Raw genomic sequence first — 25,841 nt, 5'->3', positions numbered from 1 at the left:
GTCCGAAATGAAGTTATTTTGTCTGTTATGCGTTTATTAATCTTGTCTTGTATTTTGATGTGATGTTTCATAGGACTTAGTCTAAAGTTGTTTAGGACAATCAGAATGTCAGGCTTATGCCTTTTGTCCGGTCTTATGTAAACATCAAGGTTAATTCGCTGTAACTTAGTCTCCTATAAAAAGGAGCTTTCAATACAAGTCAATTACGGATCTTTCACTCTTACTTTGGCATTTTATTCTCTATCACATTTATAACATTCTTCTTGTTCCTCATTTATTAACTTTACTTTACTTTGATCACTATTTACTTGTTCTCATTTAATGTCTTGATCATTTGTTGAATTGATTATCTAAGACTTCACTGTTCTTTCCAGTCTTGACTTGAACATCCATTATTAAGCAGACATTGATCTCAAGCATTCACTCAAGGTTTGAGTTCTCAAATCTTGTCCCTACGCAAAGATCTTGATCTTACAATTGGTATCAGAGCTCGAGTGGTTGTCCTTTGAATCCATAAGATCAGATTATCGTTGGTTTGAATCTTCCTTGGAAATTCAACCATTTATGTGTTAAGGATAAAAGTTCTTCTATATACCACTTAAGCTCTAAGATATCTTGACTTCAATGGCTGCTTCAAATCCTCAACAAATGATTTCAATGCAAACCGCAAATAGCGTTGGTGGCCCTACACGTGCCCCATTGCTAGTTGTGGAAGAATATGATCACTGGAAAGTTAGAATGGAAAGATTTTTACTAGCCAAAGAGAAAGGTGAACAAATTTGGAGATCCGTCACACATGGTCCTCATGTTCCTGTAAGAACAGTTGTAAGAGATGCAGCTGCTCAACTCATGAGAGAAGATGAAGTTCGGCCAGCTTCGCTAACTGCAGATGATATTGAGAAATTGCATGCTGATCAAATCGCCTTCTCTGAAATGGTGTTTGGTGTTCCTCCGTCACTCTTTGAGCACATCAAGTTATGCAAATCGGCCAAAGAAATTTGGGACACTATACAAGATCAGATTGAAGGTTCAAAAAACATGAAGGATAAACGTTTCACCTCAGTTGTTAATGACTTTGACACCTTCACTACCACTCCAGGTGAATCTGTAGCCTCAGCCTCCAACCGATACCGAATCGTTGTTAACAACATGACCGCTCATAGGATTGTTCGAACTCCTCTCGAGTACAATCTCAAGTTCATTAACAGTCTTGGTAAGGGATGGGGAAATGTAAAGTCCTGCCTTCAAAGCAATGGTTCCTTAAAAAAATTGAAACTCTATCAACTTTTTGATGATCTTCAAGGACATAAATCAAACGTTGCTCAAACCATTAGAGAACTTTCCGGAGGACCACTTGCTCTAGTCAGCTCTTCCAAGTCGATCATTCCGAACCCACTTGCTCCGGAACCTTACAAACCTATGGTTCCACTACCTCAGTCGTCCCCAACTTCCCTTCCTACTCACAACTATCCTGATGGTGATTCCGAAACCTTAGATTCTGAACTCCGTTTCCAACAAGAATTTGCCTTACTTTCCATGAAATACAAACGACCTTTCAATTCCTCTTACAAATCTTATCAAAATAGATTCAACGCTCCTCACCAAAACCATCCTTAACCATATACTTCTTCGGAACCAAAACAAACATCCAAAAATCCTCCGAAATACAAGCCTAACCTCACTAAACCACATTCGACCCCAGAATCCTCAAAAAATCTCAACTCGGAAAAACCAAAAATCCTGTGTCATAAATGTGGTCATGCAAACCTTTGCCAAAGATTGTCTTACTGACGCACCTCAAAAACCAAAAATCAAAGACTCAGCTTACTATGTCCGAAAAGCACAAGAATTGGCTGAAAGCGAGAAAGCATTTGTTACTACCGTTTCAAGAGATGTCGAAGGATACTAGTCGTCGGGAGATGATGATGATGTAGTAACTGGAAGGAACATGTGTTTAATGGCTAGAAAAACCGTTGTATGTGATGAAGGTTATTGGTCTTCTGGTTCCGAAGATGAAGAAGATGATGCTAAACCCAACTACTGCTACATGACTACCAACGACCCACCAGGACGAAGCATTGTTCAACAGGTAAAATCCATGATCTCTGATAATAATTTTGATTTGACTTTATGTGAACCTTACTTGACCCAAATTCAAACAGATATGAACACTATCTATAAAGCCTATGAGTCAGTGTGAATTAAGTTGTCTTAGATTACGTTTTGAGGATAAGATATTGAAAATCGAGTCTTTAGAGCATGAACTTGTAATGTCAAAAGATGAATGTATCATTTTGCAAGATAAATTTGAAATCACTTATTTCGAACGAAATATTTTGATTTTTGACAACAAACGTATCAATGCCAAAATTGATGCTTTGCATAACTCTGTTGACATGCTTGAAGCTGACATTCGGATGACTCATAATTTTCGTCATCCATGGTCAAAAGCTCCTGGTCTCGGAAGTAAATTTCCGAAAGTAATTGTTAGTCCCCTGAAGGATTTGCAAAATCTGACATTCATGGGAGAGGTTCCGAACATTCAATATTCGGACACTCCTGTCTCCCCATTGTCACCCCTTCCGGAGACTAAAAGATCCTTTGAGTCCCTAATTCCTGAGTTTCAACCCATAGTTGTTAAATGTCCTGATTCCACGCCTCTTCCGCCTCTGATAAACCTGGACCTGAATCGGACCACGGAATATCATCATAGTCTTCAAAACTGTGTGGACCATATTCCTATAACCAATCACGTCAATAACTGTGTGATTGAGGAAATCATTCCGGAAACAACTGAAGTCAATGCCTCAAAATTTGCATGGGCATCTGTGAATGATAATGTTGAAACATCAAGCAATCAATCCTCTGATTCATGTGAATCAGACTCTGTAGTTCTTTCTAAATCCAAATTGGTTCCCATTTCTCCAAAGTTTTCAAATCCATCCAAAGGTCAGTCCTCTGGATCCTCTAAGAGAAAACCAATGTTGAATAGAAAAGATATTGTAGATCCCAAGGTGGAAGCTAGGAATGCTTACAAAAAGGAAATTAAAGATAGACAAAATTCTAGGTTCCTTACCAACTCCAAACCAAACTCATTTTGGAACAGCCCAAGGATGGCAGCACATCAAAAACATAGTCAAAACTCTTTTGTTCCGACTACAATTCTGAAAGGACCTTCCAAATCTCCTAATCTTTCGGATCCAAAGGAAGTCCTTAGATCCATATCACCTCAAGGTCATGTTAAAGTCAAAACCATCTGAAATACTTTGACTACACCTCAAAGTGTCTCATCTGTCTTTATTGCAAAATCTGATGGCATAATTTTCAAACCAAAAATTTCTAAGAACAATGTGCCCTCAACCAGATCCACCAGCTCAAATCATACTGTCTCAAAATCTTCAAACAAAAATCTTGTGTGGAGAATCAAGTCATCTGTTAGCAAATCAACTAACTTGGAGATAGCCAAAAGTGTAACTTCTTTAAATACCTTCACTTTGAAGAAATCTGCTCCGAACCCCCGTGTAGTTGAATATGACTATTGGATAGATGAAAAGACTCTAGCATTCTGTCTGTTCCCAAAGAAAAGCAATCTCACCAAGAAACACGAAATTGTTCCATTTTCTAAATCAAAGTCTAAAGTCCAAGCCTACGTCCCAAAGCCCAACTCGGAGCCTAAAAGCTCCATTGCTCATTAATTTCTCTTTTGTAGGCACTTTGTGTTTCGGAGCAAGAAATAATATGGTATATTGATAGTGCTTGCTCCATGCACATGACGGGACAGAAGGACTTTCTACGAGATTTAAAGCTCTCTCCAAATGCTGGTTACGTAACATATGACAACAATTCAAATTCTCAAATTCGTGGTTATGGAACTCTCACCAATGGAAACTTCTCTATTTCACATGTTGCTTATGTAGCTGACTTGAAACATAATTTTATAAGTGTTGCTCATCTTACCGAATCAAACCGACGTGTGGAATTTTGCAAAAAATATAGCTATGTGATGACTGAAAACCGAAAAGATTGTTTGATTAAGTCTCTTCGCAACAAAAACATGTACTCATTCGACATCAACATGATCATTGGAAAACCACAACTCTGTCTTCTTTCCAAAGCTGTTCCCGATGTTAATTGGATATGGCACCGAAGGCTCGCACATCTAAACTTTCGGTACATGAATGATCTCGTTTCAGGCGAAATGGTAAGAGGTTTACCTCTTCTCAAATTTGAAAATGATCATTTATGTGCTGCATGTGAGTGTGGTAAGCAATCAAAAAAGGGTCATCCTGTCATCATCGAATACTCCATTTTGGATCCTCTGGAACTTCTACATATTGATCTTTGTGGACCATCCACTGTAGAGAGTCTTCATCATAAGAAATACATTCTTGTGATTTTTGACGACTTTACAAGGTTTACTTGGGTTTTCTTCCTTAGGCTAAAATCCGAAACCGCATCAGAGCTCATCAAGTTTATCAAAGGAATAGAAGTTCTTATCAAACTTCCGGTAAGAAGAATCCGAAGTGACAACGGCTGGGAATTTGTCAATGCCACCATTGAGAAGTTCCTCACAGAAAAAGGAATCGATCACAATTTCTCAGCTCTGTACACTCCACAACAAAATGGTATAGTTGAAAGACGTAATAGAACACTTGTTGAAGCTGCTCGATCCATGCTCAATTACGCAAATCTCCCTCATTATCTTTGGGCTGAAGCCGTATCCACCGCTGGCTTCACTCAAAACTGAAGCATCATCAATCGTCGACTCAACATGACTCCATACAAAGCAATGAATGGTCGAAAGCCATCAATCTCATTCCTTCATATCTTCAGATGTCGATGCTTCATCAAAAACAACCGTGATCAGCTTACAAAGTTTCAACCAAAAGCTGATGAAGCAATCTTTCTAGGATACTCTTCTAAATCCAAGGCATACAGAGTTCTCAACCGAAGAACCCGTGTTGTGGAAGAAAGCTTCGACATTACCTTTGTTGACAACTTTGTTCAGAATTCTGGCCCCACTCACATGACTACTCACATCATGGAGTCTGATGCTCCTCCGCTAGGATGTCCGAACCTTCAAACCATTCTTGAGGTTGACTTTGAAACTCTCTTTGGTCCGTCCGAAACAACTCTTGATTCCGAATCACGATCTCGTCCGTCTCTCATTCTAATTCCTTCTTCGGAAGCCTTAATCTCTCAAAACCTCTCTGGTCCTCCTCTTAGCCTACCCCCGTTTGATTCTGAACCTTTTCAACCTTCACAAGTTGAGGGGGAGAATAATGCAAATCCCTCTCTTGAACAAATGTGGATGACTTCCAAGATGCAGCTGCTGACTTCAATGACTCAAATCCTCTCAACATTGATGAAAATGAAAATTTCTTTGAATTTCCCTCCGATGATGATGTAAACCTCTCTGGTTCTGGTTCAGAAGTGCAGGGGGAGCATCACTCTAATACTCAAATCATTCAGGGGGGAGCAAATCACTTCTACTGTTGATATAGGATCCTCTGCTGCACAAGAACTCCCTCGATTGCATGTTTGGACGAAAGATCATCCTCCAAACCAAGTAATTGGCAATCCCAATGTTGGTGTTCAAACTCGCTCAGCTACCAACATCCAAAACGAATGCCACTTCTCAGCTTTCATCTCCATGGTTGAACCAAAATCTATCAAGGAAGCATTAGAGCATGCTGATTGGATTACAGCCATGCAAGATGAACTGGCAGAATTTGACCGCAATGAAGTATGGACTCTTGTACCTCCTCCTCAACATCACCCTATTGTAGGGACAAGATGGGTATTTTGCAACAAACTAGACGATGCAGGTATTATCATCCGAAATAAAGCAAGATTGGTAGCGAAAGGATTCACTCAAATTGAAGGTCTTGATTACGACGAGAAATTTGCTCCTGTTGCACGACTTGAAGCTATCATAATCTTTCTTGCTTACGCAGCTCACAAAAGTTTCAAAGTTTTTCAAATGGATGTTAAGAGTGCTTTTTCTAAATGGTGAAGTTGACACTGAAGTTTACCTTTAACAGCCCCCTGGTTTTATCAATCTCTCCTTTCCAAACCACTGCTACAAACTTCGGAAGGCTGTCTACGGACTCAAGCAAGCTCCTCGAGCTTGGTACGACACTCTCACTGATTTTCTCAAGCACTCAGGTTTTCAAAGGGGTATTTTGGATCCCACGTTATTTCGAAGATCAAATGGCAAACACCTCATGCTGGTACAAATTTATGTGGACGACATCATTTTTGGATCTACCGATTCATCTATGGTCGCTGACTTTGCCAAACTTATGGTCAGTCGTTTTCAAATGAGCATGAATAGAGAATTAAGCTTCTTTCTTGGACTTCAAGTTAAACAGACAAACAAAGGCATTTTCATTCATCAAGAGAAGTACATTTCTGAGCTTCTTAAGAAATACTCTATGGATACCTGTGCCTCAGCCAAGGTTCCCATGGGCTTCAGTCACAAAATCTTTGCTAACCCTTAGGCTGTTTCCGTAGATGAAAAGAAATACCGAGGGATGATTGGATCCTTACTCTATCTCACCACAAATCGTCCGGACATAATGTTCTCAACATGCTTATGTGCCATATTTCAAGTCAATCTGAAGATGTCTCATCTTTTGGCTGTGAAACAAATTTTTTGGTACCTCAAAGTGTGACAACCCGAAATTTCCATTCTTTACAAACAATATCAAATCAATAGAAGTTAGATCAGTTACAATGAAATTCCAGACTTTGGGTATAAGTTTGACAGTTTTTAAGGATTTACATTTAAGGAGATATCAGGAGAGTGGATGCACTAGGGTTTAGTGCAACACTGTTATTCCAAAACTCTAGGATATTAGGGTTCAATTCCGGAATAAAAATATTTTCTGCCAAAAAAAATCCCAAGACTATATATAGAAATCTGAACCATATTCATTCATTAGTTACATTTCCAACTAGAGAAAATCCAAATTCTCTCTCACGGATCTTCGGGTTTTCATCCCAAATCGTGAGTACTTCTATCTAGTTGTATTATATAGCTTAGATTATGTTTAATAACATCAAAATCATGTCAAAACAGCAAGATTCGAGAGTTTACCGCCCAAGAACACCTTGGGGAGTAAACTCCTTTTTAAGGGCTAAAGTGTGCCCAATGTCCCTCCAAACCTTGGAAATGAACCTTGAGTCTACTCATAGCTAGTTTAGACATCCAAAACATTAAGAATTAAGGCTAGAAGTGAGTTCACGGCCAAGGAAGTTCTTGGGCCGTGAACTCCATTTTTATGTGCCAAAATTCCCTAAAAGCCTTCCTTAAGCCAAGAGACTAATTTAGACAAGTACCCTAATGTGTTTAGGACTAACAAACACCTTTAGAACACCAAGAAAAAGGTGTTCATGGCCCAAGAAGTTCCAGGGCCGTGAACTCCAAATAATAGTGCCAAATGGTGCTATAAACTCTTCTAAAGCCTTGTACACTAGCATAAGTTTAGTTCCTAGTAAAATTAGGGACTTGAAAACACCACAAACACCCTCCCAAGGGAGATTATGGCCGTAATCTCCAAGGGATTGGTCCCAAGGCCGTGAACTCCTAAAAGGAGTTAAAAAGAAGCCCTAACACTCTAGTAAGCCTTGAAGCACTTCACCACTTAAGTTGTAATAATTTTAAGCTTCATTTAGTGACCCTATAGAGAGTTTACAGCCAGGAGTTTACTCCCCTGGGCCGTAAACTCCAACACATATGGTCTTTTGACCATAAACTCCCATAAGAGATCTTGCACTCCTTTGTTGCAACCCATTAGCCTCCTAGCACTTGACCAAAGTTTTTTTCCTCGCACTAGGATGTTTATACCTGTTTAAATAGTGTTATAATCACTAATTGTTTATATACATATGTCTTCATATGTAATTAGGACCATTGTGTGTGTCTAAAGTCTTCACTTGACACCTAGCAGTCCTACCTCTTCAGTTCATCCGTATCACCCACAATAGGTAAGTTCATACCCCCTTAATCAATGTTTTAACTGTTTTTAAATGTTTTATGGGGGGGATACAAGTAGAATTATGCTAATTATTATATCAATCACATGTGATTAATAAGCAGCATTCAAATGATTGACTACTCATTAGCCGTTTTACCAAATAATTTCCTTCAAATGTTTTTCATAAACACTTTATGTGTTTAAAACTCCTTATTACACTGTACATATTACTCTGTATGTTACATTTCAAACTTATTTACAATTGTGTTTCAAACAAATGTTTCTTTATACTAAACTGTTTTATCAAACCCATGCCTTCAAACCGTTTTATAGATTGACATCAAGTCGATCTTTTCTTAGATAATAATTATGTTCAAAGGTTTTACAAAACTTATTTTATGCTTTTAAATTATCAATGGCATGCCTATATATGTATAGATATATAAGAAATGTTTAAAAGACTTAGGAAGGCTATCCACCCTATTTCCTTTTCCTCGATTTGGATGTGGTCTGGTGGGATACCGGGCATCCGTCCGAAGGTTGTTTAAATATTAATTATATATCATATGTACATATATAGTCATAAAGGCCCTTCCAGTTCATCCAATGCCCTTGGGTAGCAAGGGTATACATCCATGTTCATACGTACCATTTAGATTACTAGCAAACTACCATAGGGGTAGTTTAGGAAGATACTATAACTATTACTAGAACGCGATATCATACAATAAGTCAGTTCATTCATGAGTCAATACTTGCTAGATAAAGAGCACATACATTACAGCTAGAACATTACAGTACATTACTATACTTGCTAGATAGAGAGCACACACATTACAGCTAGCACACGTAGAACAGTTCAGTACATTACATATACATGAATACGTTGACATAATTGTGATCCACTGTATCGGAGCATGACTTCAATGTCATGGCCCGAGTTATAGCCAGAGTCTCTTGGAGGGAGAGCATGAGTTTGCGTATAGATCTATACTGGATTGACTATCCTACACCTTGCTGCTAGCTACAGCCGGACCTGCAGGTCTGCGGGTGCCAAACGTCATTCCTTTTTACAACCTACATTTGTCGTTGTTATCCAGTCGATAGTATGGTGCAATTAATCACATGATGCCTTAATATAAATCCGGTTTAAGGTAGTTAGTACAACAGTAGTTCTTATAGCACTACACTACAGTACTACATTAATTTTCCCTTTACATATATTTAGTGATCTTTTCACTTAAGCATTAAATGTAAAAACTATATTTTGTTAATGATAGTTACACTTGGGAAAATTACACACTTTTACAAGAAACGTACATTTAGAACAGTTAGGTCTTGGTAGAAGACTACATTCAGAGCAGTTAGGTCTTGGTAGAAGACTCTCTTTCATAATAGTAGGATTCATAGGGATTTCTAGGGTTTTTCAAACGTTTACAGTTTTTTTACAAACATTTTCATACTTACAATTCATATACATTTTTAATACTTGCAATTCGTATTCATACAAATCCTTACATACAAATTAAGACACTAAAATACTTATGATCTCACCAGCTTTAAAGCTGATACTCTCTTTCAAAATAACATGTATCCTCAGGTCAACCATAGACAGGTACCGATGCAAGGTTTAGAGAAGATGGAGCTCGTTCAAGACTCATCTTTCATTTTGTTTATACTTTAGTATCTATTATAATTTGATAGAACACACTTGTATTAAAATTATATTGTTAATGCAATGGATGACGTTGTTGCTTGTTTACTACTTTACATTGTTGTGATACTATACATGACGTCCTCCGCCCCATAACGTTTCTGCCGTTCTCGGTTTTGGGGTGTGACACAAAGGCACAAAGAACCTCGGAATATGGTATCCAGCAAACGAAAGTTTCCTTCTGCAAGCTTACTCGGATTCAAACTATGGTGGTCTTCAACTCGATAGGAAAAGTACATCCGGAGGATGTCAATTCCTAGGTGGTCGCTTAGTCAGCTGGTCATCCAAGAAACAGAACTGCATTGCTCTCTCAACAGCCGAAGCTGAATACATTGTTGCTGCTAGCTGTACCTCTCAAGTTCTATGGATGAAATCTCAACTCTTAGATTATGGTTACCGTTTTCAACGCATTCCTATCTACTGTGATTCTCAAAGTGTCATTGCCATCTCGCACAATCCAATTCAGCACTCCATGACAAAGCACATTGACATTCGGCACCATTTCATTAAAGATCATGTTCTAAATGGTAACATCGAACTTATTTTTGTTCTATTTGATGATGAAATTGCTGATGTCTTTACTAAGGCGTTAGACAAAACCAAATTTTTTGGATTTTTGAACAAAATGGGTTTGATGATGCCTGATCCTCATTTCTTTCAGGAGACATGTTCTCTTTGATCAAAGTAATTCAGCAGAAAAATATGCTCCGAACTCATTTATTTTATTTCGGAACTATTTTATTTCGTTCCTTCGTTTAACTCAGGTTGTTCAATATGTATGGTCGCTTCCTCTCGATTTTGCTGAAGCAAACGTCTGGTTTCCTCCATTTGGCGATCCAACATCGCCTGGATCATTGCTTGCACTTCGGCCATCGTTATTGGCTCAGCAGCGGCCACCACAACCGGTATTTGCTCAATCACTGGGGGTTGGTTTCGGTTCCCATTTGCATTCACGTTTCCGCTACGGGTCCTTGCCATCTTGATCTATACACCAAATAAGGTGAATCTAGATCTTTATTTAGGATTGACGTTTAAATCATCCTTATCACTCCGAAACGTTTATATGCTAGTTCTAATATCGTAGTTAAACGCTTAGAATCCTAAACACATAAGGTTTCCAGATCCGGTCGGCATCAGACCATAGATCCGAATAAATAACAGCATATAAGGCATAAACCATTTAGCACATAAAAGCATTTTAGGCATAATTCCTAAAATAAGCTAGTGCTCACACCTCAAAATCATTGCTTAACATTCTAAGTTTAAGTCTAGAAATAAATTCCATATTCCTAGTTCGCTTAAACTAATGCTCTGATACCAACTGTGACATCCCCATTTTCACGGCCAGAAAAGACCGATTTTGTTTATGCTTTATAAAAATCAGAGTACTTCTTTTAATAAAAATGTTGCGGAATTTGTTCTCAGAAAAACATGATAAATACGTTATTAAAAACATTTTCGAAGGAACGTATTTTATTCATTTTAAAACGTTTGGGATGTCATCGTTAATACAGAAACATAAGCATAAACAGAACTTACATTTATTTACACTAGTGATCTACATCTCTTTAATTGCTTAGTGTAATGTGACTTCATAAAAACACCTGTGACATAAATAAACTGAGTGGGTCTGGTTGGGAAACCTGGTGAGTACATAGGGTTTTCAACCCATAATAATATAATTATTATGTTTAAACAATTAAACAATCAACCCAAATACCCATCCTCATTATCTTCCTTATTCTTAAGGATCTACCCTAAGAATCCGCTATTTCTCATTCATTCATTCCTAAGGATCATCCTAAGGAAACAACATGAATTCCATTGTTGCCAATGACACATTGGTCAAGCGCAGCTGCTAATATTATCACTTAGGCGCAGCTGCCAGGATTTGGACATTTTCTATGAGGCGCTTCTGCCGGTATTGACCTTTAAACGCTACTGTCATGGTCATAAGACTCCCTATTAGGCGCAGCTGCCGATACTGTCCTTAGAGCGCAGCTGCTAGGACGTTTACCGTAGATCTAAAACATTTACAGGTTGTGGCGCAGCTGCTAGTGCTCATCTATAGGGTACTAGGTCCACTGCTGCCAATGTATACCTATAGGGCACTAGGTCCGCACTACTAGTGTTCCTCTATTTCAGCTTTTATTCCTCATCATTCATCTACCCATGTTTTACCCAGCATATTTTGTAGATATAAAATACTTATATAGTTTAAATCATTGAAAACATGTATAAAATGTTCATCCAGCATAGATAGCAAGTATTCAGATAATATGCACACATAGCACGTAATTTATGTAAAATACTTCATATCTATGTGTAAGCTGAAAGGGACCATGCACTCACTTGAAAGGTGGTGACTCAGCACTCGGACAGCGCTTCGATACTCTCAAAACGATTTCCTTCGATAAAACCTAGTATCAATACCACTAGGGTTTAGTCTAACGATAACCGCGACTAATTAATAGTCCAGCTATTATTATTATTATTATATAAGCGTTAAATAACACTCAATATAACTCATAATAATAACCCAAATACTTATTATAAGGTCCTAATAACATTACTATATTAAAACATAAGCTATACTAAAGATATGTTAGGCGTGGCTCACTTACAACGGGTTTTCTCGAAAACCGGGCTTCGCTGGAGCAGCGTTTCCGAGCCGAAAGGCTCTTTTCTCGGGACTCTAGTAGCCTCGGGGCTTCCTTCGGGTGCTAGGGGGTTTACCTAGGCTTTAGGGGGCTTAAGGTAGGCTAGAAAGAGAGTGTAGAGAGAGAAAGAAGTGGGGAAAAGTGTGAGAAATGAGAGAAACCCGACACTTCTATTTATAGGGTGAAATCCTGACGAACTCGCCGAGTAGGAGGACCTACTCGCCGAGTTGGTGCCACATGTCATCATCTGATGGCTTTCCTTGGGGAGAAAGCCTTGGCCCATATTCAGCCACGTCACCCATTTTGCAGCAGCACCCTGCCGACTTCTAAACCCCGTAACTTTCGCATACGAGCTCTGTTTTCGACTTTCTTTATATCCACACGTAGGTAAAATCAAGATCTACAACTTTCGTTTAGACTCCGTCGGCTAGTTCTCGACCGATCTTAAATTTAACAGTAGGAGGAGATAAGACTGCTAAATGACCGCGAAGAATTCGTAACTCCTTCATACGGACTCCGTTTTCATATATATTTTTACCGTTGAGTTCCTACTAATGAGATCTTCAACTCTCATTTAGGTTGTGTAAGCCAAAAACCGCTCGAACTAAAATTCGAGTTTCGAGTCGTGCACTGCTTAGCCGAATCTTAGAAAAATCATAACTTCTTCATACGAAGTCAGATTTGGGCGTTCTTTTTATGGATTTTCTCGGTTTAACATATTCTACGACTTTCATTTAGATCACTAAGGCTAAATCTTGCTCTATCGTAAATTCACTATTTACGCTTCCCGGTGCCGTGCCGGTTTTGCCGTAAAACTTCGACGAGCCATAACTCCTTCGTTATAACTCGGATTTCGGCGTTATTTATAGGTACGGAAACCTTGAGACATATTCTACAACTTGGTTAAGACTATTTATTATAAATAATCTCTTGCCGAAAAGTCATTTTCGACACTTATTGCCTCTAAATTGACTAGCCCGGATCTACGGGCGTTACAAATATCTTTCTTCATCCCCTCTAACTTTTGTGATAATTTATCGACTTTACATATGGCTTGCAATCCAGTATTTCATGCTCGTACTCGTCACCAGTGGCGGCCCCGGGGGTGTATGATTGGTGCGGTCGCATAGGGCCTCCGATTTTAAGGGGCCTCCAAAATTTAGGGACAATATATAGTAATGGTGTTGGTATTTTCATAAATTACATTTTTATGTGTTATTATTAAAGAAAATATCTCTTTCTCTCTCTCTCTCTCTATATATATATATATATAATATAAGTTCAAGAAAACGTTATAGTTTTTATAAAACTCACCAAAAGATCAAACCCTAACAAACATAATAACGATGACAATAGATCTTGGTATTGTTCGTCTCTATCAGCGGAAATCCCATTTTTCTGTCTTGAATCTTGATATTTCGTTGAGTTGTTGGTAGTCCACTTGTCCTCCTTTACACCCCATTCCCGAGTTTAACAAAAGAAAAGAAGAGAAAAGAAAAGAAAGTCACAAGAGAAAAGATAGGAAAACAAAATTTTCTTTTATGTTCCCGAGTTGGAGAGAAGTGGAAGGAAAATGAATTATGTTGTTCTTTCTTTCCAAATCCTCCCAAATCGAAAGGAAAGTTAGGAGGGAAAGTGATCCTCCCATTTCCCTTCACTTCCTTCCATTTCCCTCCTTTAATGAAACTCAGGAACTCCAGTCTTTTTTATTTCTTCTCATTTCCACTCATTTCCTTTCATTTCTCTCGTTAAGTTGAACTCGGGAACGGAGTGTTAAGTCCTCTAACTGAGTCCCTAACTACAGGTTAGTATCTCTTATCAATTTAAATTTTCCAAATCCCAGTCGTGCTTAAATTCTTTCTCTCTCAGGCTAAATGCTCCTTTTTATTTGAATGATTTATTTATGAACTCATAATGAAGTAGAGAAAGTAAAAAAAAACAATGTTCTTGGTTTGTCTTTTTGTATACTATAATGTCTTGTGAATTGTGTTTATCACTTTATCATTATGTTTTATAATTTTAGTTTTTTAATGTTTTGGTATATTGGGGTCATATAGTATATTGTCTTATAGCTTTAACTTTTCAACGTTTGTCATAGAAGGGTATTGCAATCACATATTTTAGGGTGGGGGTGAGGGAGGGTGACAATGGGCTTCCCATTTTTTGGCTTATAATATTAATATAATATAAGATAATACTTAGAAAGCTTAGAAAACAAGAATTTTGTTTATTGATCTGACTGTTTAAACATTAACTTTTTGATAAATATTACAAATATATTGTAAAGTTAACATTGATTTTTTTTTTGTTAAAAATAAAGATGTCTATAACTTGAAAATTTAAACTAAGATTTTCTAAATGTAATAGAAAACAAAAAGAATAACAATTTATTCGTAGTAAAAGAGGATCTATCAATCATTTTATCGTCAAACAAGTGTCGAAATACCATCGTAATGAATAATCAGTTGTGGAAGAACATAGGGAAGAAAAAATTGAATTGTGTGTGCCAAAAAACATGGATGAAATTCAAGAAGTTGTGGAAAAACCTAAAGAAGAAGGTCATGATGTTGTGGAAGAACCTAGAGAAAAAGAAGTTGCATATAAGTGTCAGAAGATATGTATTGTGTAGATGAATACATAGTCACCTTGAATGGTAATGATGATACCAAAGAATATATTTACTGAATATCTATGATCCTCGAAACAGAAACATCTAATGAGTGAAGACATGCTGCTGTGGTAGTGAATTTACGAGATGCTTATTAGCAACTTTGAATTTTGAATTTAATGGTAGCAAATTTCCTTAACAATATTTTACAAGAAAAAATTTATGGGGCCTCACTTTGATTTTCGCACAATGCCTCCGACATATCATTGTCGGGCCTGCTCGTCACATTGAGATAGACTATCATTTCATACGAGAACCGGCCACTCGTGGATTTTTAAAGCTTTACTACATTGAGATAACTATCATTTCATATGATGCGTTAGCAGATTTGTTCACAAATGGTCTTTCTAAAGTCAGGTTTAATGCGTTATTTGTCAAATTGCGGGGGTTAAGCGTAAATATAGTAACAAAATAACGTGTTTTATATATTTTCATCATGGTTGTTAGTCTTGGTAATCAAACATTTATGTCCTGTAATGCATAATCTTTGCCTTATAATCCGGTGTATTTCCTATTTTACCCTTGTAATTACCCTGTATATATTCTACTGTTTCTTGATTGAGACACCCAAGTTGGGGTTTTTTTTCCACACGCTTTCTATACTCTTTTTTTCTCCCCTGTATAGTCGTCTCACATTCCAGTCAATGTGGAAAAAGGAGCTTTCTTAATCGTAATTTGAATCGCTATAATCTCACACATAATAGGAATTCAATAAATCCAACAAAGCTTACCAACCATTTTCGAGAACATATGTCCATGGAGTATCAACCCATTCTTATGTTAGTGTCTAGTACCATATTCTTCTTCTTCTTCTTCATGTCGGGTTCTGCTGCAGTAGATACAATATCTGCATATCAACCAATCAAAGATGGCAGCACCATTGTTTCAGATGATGAGACGTTTGAACTGGGGTTTTTTAGCCCCGGCGAGTCCAAGAATCGGTACCTTGGGATATGGTACAAGAAGATATCACCATTAACTGTTGTGTGGGTTGCTAACAGGGAGAAACCAATTATCGACACATCAGGCATGTTTGAACTCACTACAGAAGGAACCCTTCAGATTCTTAGTGGTGGTAACACTATCATCTGGTCATCAGATTTGATAGTATCTACGAATAATATAAATCCAGTGGCACAACTTGTCGACAATGGAAATCTTGTGGTGTGGGAAAATAGCAGAAAAGAAAATCTAATCTGGCAAAGTTTTGACTTTCCTGGTAACACGTTGCTACCAGGGATGAAATTTGGGAAGGATTTGACAACAGGAAGAGAGAGCTACTTATCATCATGGAAAAGCCCTGATGATCCCTCTATTGGTCTGTATAAACTCTGGTTAGACCCGAATGGATATCCACAGTTATTTATGAAAAAAGGTCAAGTTGATCACGCCAGGGTTGGACCATGGAATGGTCTTGGGTTTCGCGGGCGTCCTATTGAAAACACGGGTCCAATTTTCTTGATAGAGTTTACTGTCAACGAGAAGGAGATGTATTATACATATACACTCAAGACTTCTGTTGTTTTTAGAATGATTATGATGCATGATGGCATTATAATGCAGTCAAATTGGATTGAGCGAACACAAGAATGGGCTGCGTATGGAAATATAGTGGTTGATACATGTGGTCTTTATGGACGTTGTGGTCCTTATGCAAGATGCACAGTTGAAAATCCGATTTGTAGTTGCATTGAAGGTTTTGAACCAAGAGTCCTAAAAGAATGGAATGAAGGAGATATGTCTAATGGGTGTAAACGCAAAAAACCTTTGAATTGTGGGACCAAAGATGTCTTCCATAAAATTTCAGGAGTGAAATTTCCAGATACACGTCATTCATCGTACAATTTGAGCATGTCTCGTGAAGAATGTGAGAAGGCTTGCAGAAGGAATTGCTCTTGTACTGCTTATGCAGATTTAGATATCAGAAACGAGGGAAGTGGATGTTTGTTATGGTTTGATGACCTTATGGACATTCGAAAGTATGATGATCATCAGGAACTTTACATAAAAATGGCAACCCCTGACTTACAAGGTACAATCTTTATATAACAGTGAATCCTACTACATGCTAAAACATATTTGATAATACAAAGGATGTGGATTTAATTAAGTGAACCTTTCTGAGAATTGGTTTACAAAATCGTTTATGAGGCATCTTAACAAATAAAATAAATAAATTATGTTGGTGTTCTACTGGTTTGATTTGTAGTCTTACTAATTCTTGTATTTATTGAAAAAAGGCAAATCCAGTGATAACAAGAAGAAGGCAGTTCTCATTATAGTGCTTTCCGTTTCTTCAGCAGCAATGCTTGTGTCTGCAGTAGCATTTGCTTGTAGGAAGAAAATGAAAATGCCTCACAAGAAAGGACGAGGTAAACATAAACAAGTCATTTTTCATGCTTCAAGAAATGAAACATTAACAAACATTATGACTACGTACAAGTTTGTATGAGTATGATTTTTGGCAGATTCATGCAATAATGAGAAGTTGAAAGTGAACTTGTGTAGGGAACAGGGGACACGCATTTGATAAGGATAAAGTTCATATGGAAAACTTTGATGACTTACCTTTTTTCAGCCTGTATAGAATAGCAAAGGCTACTAATAACTTTAACATTGACAATAAGATTGGAGAAGGTGGTTTTGGTCCAGTTTACAAGGTAACATATTGATGTTTTCTAATACTTAAGGAATTTTTGAATCACAAGCTCCAATATATATATATATATATATATATATATATATATATATATATATATATATATATATATCTTTTAGGGTGTGTTGGAAGACGGAAAAGTAGTAGCTGTAAAGCGGCTCTCAGAAACATCCCAACAAGGACAAGAAGAGTTCCAGAATGAAGTCATTTGTATTGCCAAACTCCAGCATCGGAATCTTGTGAAGCTCCTTGGATATTGCATTCACGGAAATGAAAAGATTCTAATTTATGAATACATGGATAACAAAAGCTTGGACTCATTTCTATTTGGTTGGACTCTCTCTAATGCCTTACATTCACACTTGTTTTTGCGACTTGCATTGACTAAGTAGTTCATATTGAGCAGATGAAACTAGAAGTTCAATGCTTGATTGGCCTCAACGCTTTAACATTATCCATGGTATGGCACGAGGTATTCTTTATTTACATCAAGATTCCCGCCTCCAAATCATCCATAGAGATCTCAAGGCAGGTAATATATTGTTGGACAGCCAAATGAATCCAAAAATATCTGATTTTGGGCTTGCAAGAAAGTTTGTAGGACAGGATGCCACGGCTAAGACAAAGAATGTGGTTGGAACACAGTAAGAATCTGTAAAACATTTTAACAATTCCTTCCAATGAAAATGGGAAATTTTCAAATAAAACAGATATAATCCTAGCAATAATATGTGTTTATGAATTGAACTTGGGTGCAGCGGATACATTTCTCCAGAGTATGCAGTACACGGGCGTTTCTCAACAAAGTCGGATGTATTTAGCTTTGGTGTTCTTGTGCTAGAGATAGTAAGTGGGAAGAAAAACAGAGAATTCTCTCACGAGGCTCATAGTGACAACCTTCTTGGACATGTAAGTTAATCAGGTAGACTAAAATCGATGTAAAACTACTGTCATCTTAACATCACCTTTTGACATACTTATATGATCTATGTTGGATTTCGATCAGGCATGGAGACTCTATAAGGAAGGCAAGTCCATTGAACTCATGAGTGTGTCTTTATCTAACTCATGTGTCGTCTCTGAAATACAACGATCAATACATGTTGGATTATTGTGTGTTCAACATCATCCAGAAGATAGGCCAACTATGTTATCGGTGGTTCTTATGCTGATTAGTGATGGTGTATTGCCTCCACCTAAACAACCAGCCTTTTTCACCGAAGAAAGTAACGGTTTACTTAACTCTGTTTCATTGTTGGATGATGAATACATGATAACACTGTTGTATCCTAGATAGATCGCATGTTGGCATGTACATTTTCCAGACGTACAAATACACGTAGAAAACTATATTCATCTCCGCATGTTGTTGGGTTCCATAACTTAAATTATGTAAAAAGCTCACTTGTTAGCTTTATAGATAGTTAGGGATTGTTTAGTAAAGTGTAAAAGACCTGTAGATGCCTATGCATGTGATGATATGTTATAGTTTGTTTCCAATAGATATGTGTTCCTTGCGGGTAATATATTAATGTATTCACATCATATTTTGTGGATAGCTACTATTATGTGAGTTTCATGACTCTATGTATGTTGTAACGTCATGTTCTAAAACAATAGCATAAATAATATATGATCTTGTGAATAATCTAGTATATAAAACTTATGAAGTGTCTTAAGAAGTTAATGTGATAAGGAAGGGTATCCTAAATGGCTATATGCAGCCCCTAGGGCATCCATCTACTCGCAGATAATCAATAATAGTGGGTCGACATTGGTGCCTTCGACCCACAGGTATAGTGAGGCGAAACTCACCTCGATGTGCGCGCAGAAACCACTGTAGCAATGAAGGGTTCTACCAGCTTCAATTCACTTCCAAACACTCACAGGAAGATACTTGAGTCAATATCCAATCTCAGTCACATGCAACAGTGACCACTTCTCATGAAATGACGCTTAGGGTTTCACATGAAATGAAGATTAGGGTTTCACATGAAATGAAGATTAGGTTTCACATGAAATGATGATTAGGGTTAAGTGATATGTGCATATTTATACAACATATTTTAATATTTTAATCACTTTTATGCCTTTATTAGAACAAAAGATACTTAATTTGCTATGAATCGTGTTGTAGGTACCAAAAGACATGCTTGGAGCAAAAAAGGAAGCTGGAAGCTGGATTAAGGAAGCTTGGAGTTGAAAGTTTGGATCAAAGTTCTAAAATGAAGAAAAATACGCCCAACACGTCGTGGTGATACCACCACGACGTGGCAACTTGAAGAAACTCGATCAATTTAGAAGACTTGGAGAATACGAGATAAGCACGATAACCACGACGTGGTGCCCTGATTTCGGGAAAAGTATAAATAGATCACTCAACCCTCTGAATGACGACTTTTGGCTCTGCAGAATTCGATACTTTTTGAGGCAAAACACTGGAATTTAAGCTTGGAAGCAAGGATTTCAATCACATCCATTGGAAGGAAGAGCATTAAGGCAATTGAACTTACACTTCAATTTTTCTTTGATTTAGCCATGTGTATGTCACACCCCCGAACCAGACGGCGGAACGTCCGAGGGCTCTTGTGACTTAAATTGAATACCATCACAATGAATATACATGAATCTTAACATAAATCATCACCATGCATTAAAATAATACAACTGATATTGTTTACATCCAGTACATTGTTTTGAACATTTCAAATTCATAACATAGATTATCTGATAGATATCATAAGCAAAACACCCAGACATTACTTGGTACTTATTCTTCGGTTTACCTGTTACCTGAGAATACAAGTTAATTTGAAAAACATCAACAAATGAAATGTTGGTGAGTTCATAAGCAATGTTGTGATAAAATGATTTGGTGCAGTTTGTAAAACCCAAAAAATCCGATATTTTTTGAAAAGATCGTTGTTTATAAAATAAAAGTGTAAAGATCCGTAAATATATGCTTGTTGATTTTTAAAACATGTATAAATGTTGAACTTTAGTATTAATCGCGCAAGTGAAGATGTTGAACTTCCCAGGAAAACCCGATGTTTTCCCAATACATAAAATACAGTGATTTCTCAATTGTTATACCGTCACGACGAATGATTTTGATTACTCGGGTGGCGTTGGATTAATTTGGGTTTGTGAGTTGTTATAACCACGCATTAGAAAATGACTAGTTTATAACTATAGTTTTCGAACGATCCTTAAAGGCGTCGCCCGTTAATACTCACTTAATCCACAACCATGATTACTCTTGATTAACATCCTGAATCTGTTTATCTTGATTACTCGTAAGCCTAACAAACGAGGAAAAGGGGGAGTACGAAGTCCCGTTAGTTCCGTGAGTTATTTTAGGCTGTCGGGGATGCGAAAGGCACGTTGGCCCAACTCGCATTTGATTTCTTGACCTCACTAGCAACACTAATGGGCCACTGGGGCCCAATAGCACATTAGAGCCATTGAAGTCCTTTTACATGAAATCGGGTCATAGGAGGCCCAATAGCACATAAGCATATTCCCTTTGGGCCCAAAGATCATGTTAATGGGCTAGCAAGGCCCAACAAGCATGATTTGAAACTTCCAAGCCCAAAGTTTGTAAATTGGCTCATCGTAGTTATCGTGTATTTATTTAGGTGGTTTGGTTTAGCACTTGCTGTTTTGTATTGATTCGAGACCGAATCACTTCGTTTGTAACGATATTTGTTGTTGAAAGTGTATTTGTTTTTCGTTTCGTTGGTAGTCGTGGATCTTGTATTTTGTATTAATGAATTAATTTGTTTAAAAGTGGAAATTTGACCTTTTCACTACCCTTCTTTTATAAAAATAATACTTTTGGTCATTCTATATAAAAGAATTCCATTTTTAGTTCCTTAAAACATTTTCCTGACACTTTTGTATCATAAACTTGTTGAAAAGACAATTCTAACCCAAATTTAATTTTATTGGCAGCTTCAACACTTTTCAGAATGGTGTTTCTCGGTTAGAACCCCATTTTTCTCAACTTTTACAGTTTTGGCCCAAAATCTAAAAACTTTGCATTTTTGGTCCTTTTTGACAGTGAAAAGCATTTTTGACCCTTACAATATTTTCTTATGCTAATTACCCCCTGTTTTACATAAAGTTTCATTTCAGCCACTTAAATTTATCATTTTTCGCATTTTGAGGCTTATTAGGCCGAAAAGCCCAAAATTAGCCCATTAAGCTAAAAATTTACATTTTAAGTTCCTAGAAAATTCTGTTATTCAGAAAAATGATTATAGAAAATGTTTTGACCCTTTTGACCCTCAAGAAACAGTGACTTGTCTGTCACACCCCAAAATCATGAATGAACTGACTCATTGTATGTTTCATTGTTCTAGTAATAGTAATAGTATCCTCCTGTGCTACCCCTATGGTAACTTACTAGTGATGTAATTGGTACGTATGAACATGGAAGTCTACCCTTGCTACCCAAGGGTACCGAATGAACTGGAAGGACCTTTATGACTATAGATGTACACATGATATATAACTAATATTTAAACGACCTTCGGACGGGTACCCGATATCCCACCAGACCACATCTCAAGCGCGAAAAGGAAATAGGGTGGATAGCCTTCGTAAGTCCTTTAAACATTTATTATATAATTATACATACCTAGACATGCATTTGATAATAAGTAAAACATAGTTTACGAAAATGTATTTGATAAGTATAAGAACTTGTAAAACAGTTTGAAGCAAATCAGTTTGATAAACAATTTGAACAATAAGGAAATCACTAGTTTTTTAGTTATTAATCACATGTGATTGATGTAATAACTATAAGTATTTGACTTGTATTCCCCCCATATAAGCATTTAAAAACATTTAAACCATTGATTAAGGGGTATGAACTCACTTGTGGTGAGTGGATTGGATTGGAGTGTCGGTTACGGTGCTAGGTGACAAATGGAGACTTGTTCACACGTACAAGCCTAGTTATCATATAATGAATATATATATAACTAATTAGCTAATTTATAACTAATAAATTAAGTTGGGACACTCTAGAACATGAAAACACTTTGTTTCAAGTGTTAAAGATCACAAGGATTGCATCCAAGTGTTGGTAGGGCAAAGCTAGGGTGTTTGGAGTTCAAGGGTAAACTCCCTTGGAGTTTACGGTTTTGATGGTCATAACCTAGGGAGTTTACGGCAGTAAACTCTAGACTTTACGGTCGTAAACTCTACTCCTATTGACCATGTGTTGTTTTGTGGGTTAACAAGTCTTTTGAAGCATTTCTACTAAGTTGTTTGGCCTTTGGAAGGGACTAGGGCAACAAAAACACTCCTTAGAGGAGTTTACGGCCTCATGGTCATTTCCCTTTGGTTTTACTACCGTAAACCCTTATGGAAAAGGGTATTGCCATGTTTTCAAGTCCTTAACACAACTAGGTAAATGTATAAGCTAGTTTTTAGGCCTCAGGAAGGAAAATGACCCATTTAAACACACTTTAGGGTGTTTACGGTTTTGGGAGATCCCCAAACCGTAAACACATACAATTTTTGGTCTTTGATGTTTTTCAAGGCTTAAACACACTAAGGGAAGGTTTAAGCTTGTAAAGGAGGGCTTAAACATCAAACTAGGACTTAGATTAGGGACTTAGGCACTATTTGTGCCTTTCTTGGTGTTTACGGCCCAAGAACATTCTTGGACCATGAACACCTTTAACCTTGTGTTCTTGGCACATTTTCTTGATGTTTAAATGTTATACTAGCTTAACAACACTCAAGGATGGAAGTACTTACGATTAGGAGGCTTGATTTGAGCTAAAAATCCAAGAACACTTAGTGTGTGTTCTTGGTGTTTTGGAAATCTAGACAAAATACATAAATGAGTGGATGATTAGATGTACAAACACTAGATTAAGTGTTTTACTAACTTGAAATGGTTAGAACACTTACAACTTTAAAGATTTGGAACCAAATTTAGGATGATACTTGAAAGCCTGTTTGGAGTTTACTCTTTTGGGTATTTGGGGAGTAAACACAATATGGTTAGTCTTGGGGAGTAAACTCATATATAGGTATGACTTTATGGTTTTTGGGATGATTTATCAACCCAAACATAATATTTTGGCCGAGAATTTCTAAGATGCGAGGTGTTTGTGGTTTCTAAAAATCAAAACCCGAGACGACACTTTCATTCACCCGATCGTTTAAAAATAATATTAAAATAATCAAACGAACTTTATATTTCTTAAAAATAAGAAATAATGACATTAACTTATGATACGAAGTGGTTGACTTTTAAGGTTTGACCGAATGGAAATTTCGGGTTGTCACATCATCCCCTTGTTAAAGGGAATTTCGTCCCGAAATTAAAGTCTAAGCAAATAAAGTAGTTACAAATAACTAAGAAAAAAGATGAGGATATTTCAGTTTCATCTGATCCTCACGCTCCCAAGTGAATTCCGGTCCTCGCTTGGTGTTCCATCGAACCTTCACAATCGAGATACGGCTTTGCTTCGTCTGCTTGACTTCTCGGTCCATAATCTCTATTGGTTCTTCCACGAAGTTGAGGCTCTCGTTGGTCTCGATCTCGTCGAGTGGGATTACAAGAGTCTCGTTGGACAGACACTTTTTCAAGTTCGATACGTGGAAGGTAGAATGTACGTTACTGAGTTTGCGCGGTAAGTTATGTTTGTAAGCTACCGGGCCGATTCTTGCGAGAATCTCGAGAGGCCCAATGTACCTTGGATTTAGCTTTCCATGCTTTCCGAAGCGTATCAAGCCCTTCCAGGGTGAGACCTTTAATAGAACGCGGTCGCCCACCTGGAATTCCAACGGTTTCCTACGTCTATCAGCGTAGCTTTTCTGTCGGTCTCTGGAGGCTTTCAGTCGTTCACGGATCTGAAAGATCTTCTCCGTTGTTTCCCGTATGATTTCCGGACCCGTGAGAGTGCTTTCGGGAATTCGTCCCTTAGCTAGATGGGTATCACCCACCTCAGCCCATCACATAGGGGATCTGCACTTGTGGCCATAGAGGGCCTCGAATGGAGCTGCCTTTATGCTCGTGTGATAACTATTGTTGTCGGAAATTTTGACAAGGGGTAAATGAGTATCCCATGCTTTCCCGAAGTCTATCACACAGGCTCGCAACATATCTTCCAAGGTTTGGATAGTTCTCTCACTTTTCCCGTCGGCCTGTGGATGGTAGGTTGTACTCATGTCCAGCCTAGTTCCTAGGGAACTTTGTAATGACTGCAGAACCTCGAAGTGAATCTACTATCTTTGTCCAAGATAATGGATAAGGGAACAACGTGCAGTCTTACAATCTCCCTAATGTAAATTCTTGTAAGTTTCTCCATCTTGTCTGTTTCTTTGATCGGCAGGAAGTTTGCAGACTTGGTTAGTCTATCGACGATGACCCATATGGATTCAAGTCCACCTGTCGTCTTAGGCGACTTGGTTATGAAATCCATAGTTATCTGCTCCCACTTCCATTCGGGTATCTCAGGCTGTTGTAGAAGACCGGAGGGTTTCTGGTATTCGACCTTGACCTTTGCGCAAGTAAGGCATTTACTCACGAAGGTAGCAATCTCTGCTTTCATGTTAGGCCACCAGTATAACTTTTTGAGGTCCAGATACATCTTATATGATCCTGGGTGCACGGAATAACGAGTGTTGTGCGCCTCGTTCATCACCAAGTCTCTGAAACCACCTAGTTTCAGGGTCCAGATCCGGTCCATGAAATAATAAGCTCCGCCACCCTTTACCTCTAAGTTCTTATCCATCCCTCTTAGGGATTCACCCGCCACATTTTCAGGCTTCAAAGCGTCAAGTTGAGCTATCTTAATTTGTGTGGACAAGTGTGAATGGATGGTCATAGTCAATGTTTTGGCTCTACGACCAGAATATTCCTTCCAACTCAGGGCGTCAGCTACTACGTTGGCTTTACCCGGATGATAACAAATTTCGCATTCGTAATCACTGAGTAGCTCGACCCACCATCGTTGTCTCATGTTGAGCTCCTTCTGGTCGAAGATGTGTTGTAAGCTCTTGTGGTCTGTAAAGATAGTGCTCTTCGTTCCATACAAGTAATGTCTCCAGATCTTCAGGGCAAACACAACTGCTCCTAATTCAAGATCGTGGGTCGCGTAGTTGACCTCATGTGTCTTCAGCTGTCTCG

The 25,841-nt window shown here is 37.8% G+C and overlaps 3 protein-coding genes across 3 annotated transcripts; all 3 read left to right on the top strand.

Annotated features, from left to right (window-relative positions):
* The first annotated feature begins 1,957 nt into the window (after nucleotides 1-1,957).
* Nucleotides 1,958-4,747, top strand: LOC145068023 (uncharacterized). The gene is made up of 3 exons (XM_079015027.1): nucleotides 1,958-2,089; nucleotides 3,710-4,170; nucleotides 4,438-4,747. Exons 1-3 carry the CDS (start codon nucleotides 1,958-1,960, stop codon nucleotides 4,745-4,747), a joined length of 903 nt encoding a protein of 300 aa, XP_078871153.1.
* Nucleotides 4,748-4,771: 24 nt separating this feature from the next.
* On the top strand, nucleotides 4,772-6,016 carry LOC145068022 (uncharacterized). The gene is made up of 2 exons (XM_079015026.1): nucleotides 4,772-5,406; nucleotides 5,473-6,016. Exons 1-2 carry the CDS (start codon nucleotides 4,772-4,774, stop codon nucleotides 6,014-6,016), a joined length of 1,179 nt encoding a protein of 392 aa, XP_078871152.1.
* Nucleotides 6,017-15,684: 9,668 nt separating this feature from the next.
* Nucleotides 15,685-19,331, top strand: LOC145066337 (G-type lectin S-receptor-like serine/threonine-protein kinase At4g27290). Its single transcript, XM_079013566.1, has 7 exons — nucleotides 15,685-17,056; nucleotides 17,265-17,396; nucleotides 17,533-17,684; nucleotides 17,803-18,013; nucleotides 18,090-18,327; nucleotides 18,442-18,592; nucleotides 18,690-19,331. The coding sequence occupies exons 1-7, from the start codon at nucleotides 15,775-15,777 to the stop codon at nucleotides 18,978-18,980; spliced, it is 2,457 nt and encodes an 818-aa protein (XP_078869692.1). The 5' UTR covers nucleotides 15,685-15,774; the 3' UTR covers nucleotides 18,981-19,331.
* Nucleotides 19,332-25,841: the final 6,510 nt, after the last annotated feature.

This window comes from Lactuca serriola, chromosome 8 (genome assembly GCF_051521515.1).
Source record: "Lactuca serriola cultivar US96UC23 chromosome 8, Lser_US96UC23_V15, whole genome shotgun sequence".
In the NCBI taxonomy this organism is placed as follows: Eukaryota; Viridiplantae; Streptophyta; class Magnoliopsida; order Asterales; family Asteraceae; genus Lactuca; species Lactuca serriola.
Note: the sequence above shows the minus strand (reverse complement) of the source record. Positions and strands in the feature narration are given on the sequence as shown.

Bases quoted from the DNA above. Each gene is read 5' to 3' on its own strand.
- LOC145068023 (XM_079015027.1), top strand. From the start codon at position 1,958: ATGGCTAGAAAAACCGTTGTATGTGATGAAGGTTATTGGTCTTCTGGT. The intron at 2,090-3,709 runs GTAAAATCCATG...TCTCTTTTGTAG, and splicing joins GACGAAGCATTGTTCAACAG to GCACTTTGTGTTTCGGAGCA. The intron at 4,171-4,437 runs GTACATGAATGA...TTTCTTCCTTAG, and splicing joins CTCGCACATCTAAACTTTCG to GCTAAAATCCGAAACCGCAT.
- LOC145068022 (XM_079015026.1), top strand. From the start codon at position 4,772: ATGACTCCATACAAAGCAATGAATGGTCGAAAGCCATCAATCTCATTC. The intron at 5,407-5,472 runs GTAAACCTCTCT...CAAATCATTCAG, and splicing joins AATTTCCCTCCGATGATGAT to GGGGGAGCAAATCACTTCTA.
- LOC145066337 (XM_079013566.1), top strand. From the start codon at position 15,775: ATGTCCATGGAGTATCAACCCATTCTTATGTTAGTGTCTAGTACCATA. The intron at 17,397-17,532 runs GTAAACATAAAC...GAACTTGTGTAG, and splicing joins GCCTCACAAGAAAGGACGAG to GGAACAGGGGACACGCATTT. The intron at 18,014-18,089 runs GTTGGACTCTCT...CATATTGAGCAG, and splicing joins CTTGGACTCATTTCTATTTG to ATGAAACTAGAAGTTCAATG.